General features: G+C 46.6%; 1 protein-coding gene across 1 annotated transcript; it reads left to right on the top strand.

Moving 5' to 3' along the window:
- Positions 1-162: 162 nt before the first annotated feature.
- On the top strand, positions 163-1,134 carry LOC112457910. The gene has a single exon (XM_025021225.1). The coding sequence runs from the start codon at positions 163-165 to the stop codon at positions 1,132-1,134; it is 972 nt and encodes a 323-aa protein (XP_024876993.1).
- Positions 1,135-1,533: the final 399 nt, after the last annotated feature.

Here is a 1,533-nt window from a genome sequence, read left to right as displayed (position 1 = left end):
ATAGAACGAGAGCACAGGCGTAACCTTCACGCGGGATTGCAGGGCACTATAGCCGCGGTGCGACAGAGCTTCTGGCCGCTTTCCGTGCGCTCCGTAACGCGAAAGATTATTCGACAATGCGTCGCCTGTTTCCGATGTCGTCCCGTTACATCTGAAGCAAAAATGGGAGTGCTGCCCCCGCCTCGTGTAACACCGTCTCGGCCATTCTCAAATTGCGGAGTTGATTACGCAGGCCCGCTTATCGTGCGAGAAGGCAAGCGTCGAAATGCTCGTAATAGCAAGGCATACGTTTGCGTCTTTGTGTGCCTCGCCACAAAGGCAGTACACTTAGAAGTAGTCAGCGATTTAACGACCGAAGCATTTCTGGCTGCCTTCAAACGCTTTATTTCGCGTCGAGGAAGCCCGGCTTCCATGCATTCCGACAACGGTACTAATTTCAAGGGCGCCTCCCGCCAACTGTCGGAATTATATGAATTCTATAGGTCAGATAAAAATCAAGACAAAATAAAACAATTTTGCTGCGATCTAAGGATATCTTGGCAATTCATACCGCCCGGAGCCCCGCACTTCGGCGGGTTATGGGAGGCCGCGGTAAAGTCCGCGAAATATCATTTGCAGCGTATCGCGGGCGACTCGCATCTCACTTTCGAGGAATTGCAAACGACACTGTGCGAAATAGAGGCAATACTCAATTCGCGTCCGTTAACACCGCTGAGCTCTGATCCGAACGACTTATCGTATATTACGCCGGGACATTTTTTGATTGGCGATGTCTTGAACGGTTTTCCTTGCCGAGATTTGACCGACATCAACGAAAACAGATTGGTGCGCTGGCAAAGAATCGAACAGCTCCGCCAGCACTTTTGGAGTCGCTGGAGCCGCGAATACTTGAATCAGTTACAGCAGCGGCATAAATGGGCTACCAGCAAGGGCGAGCAACTGAAGGTCGGGCAGATGGTGCTAATCATACAACCTGGTGTGCCGCCTCTGCAATGGATTTTGGGCCGCGTCACTGAGACGCATCCTGGTTCCGACGGCATCGCTCGATCGGCAACGGTGGCCACAACCAAGGGATCAATTGTCCGGCCGCTGGCCAGACTAGCGATCTTGCCGCTAGAAAATTCGAGTCAATAAATTCCGCACTCGCGATTGAAATAAAGAATTGAGAAATTTTATCCATATCCCTGACTAGGCTGAGAGCCGCTAATGTTCTTTGACAAGTAAACGTTTGACTAAATTTGTACCTGACAAATTTCATTATTTATTTGTACTAATTGAATTATTGCCTGTGCACGTTCATTCAATTTATTATGTTTAATCTATTATCATTTCATTTGTATTATATTTATTCCTGTAGTCATGCTACTGATAGAATCATATTATTTGACCATGTATTATATTTGTACTCAGATGTATTATTCGTAATTTAAGATTGTAAGACAAGGTCTTCCAAGGCGGGCGGTGTTTCGTATTCCACATCCTTTATATCGACGTCGAGGCATATTATTTCGTATCTCATATTATTTGTATTTA

The sequence above is a fragment of the Temnothorax curvispinosus genome, unplaced genomic scaffold, assembly GCF_003070985.1.
Source record: "Temnothorax curvispinosus isolate PA1 unplaced genomic scaffold, ASM307098v1 QBEX01008421.1, whole genome shotgun sequence".
Classification (NCBI taxonomy): domain Eukaryota; kingdom Metazoa; phylum Arthropoda; class Insecta; order Hymenoptera; family Formicidae; genus Temnothorax; species Temnothorax curvispinosus.
Note: the sequence above shows the minus strand (reverse complement) of the source record. Positions and strands in the feature narration are given on the sequence as shown.

Coding starts and splice junctions, on each gene's coding strand:
- LOC112457910 (XM_025021225.1), top strand. CDS start 163: ATGGGAGTGCTGCCCCCGCCTCGTGTAACACCGTCTCGGCCATTCTCA.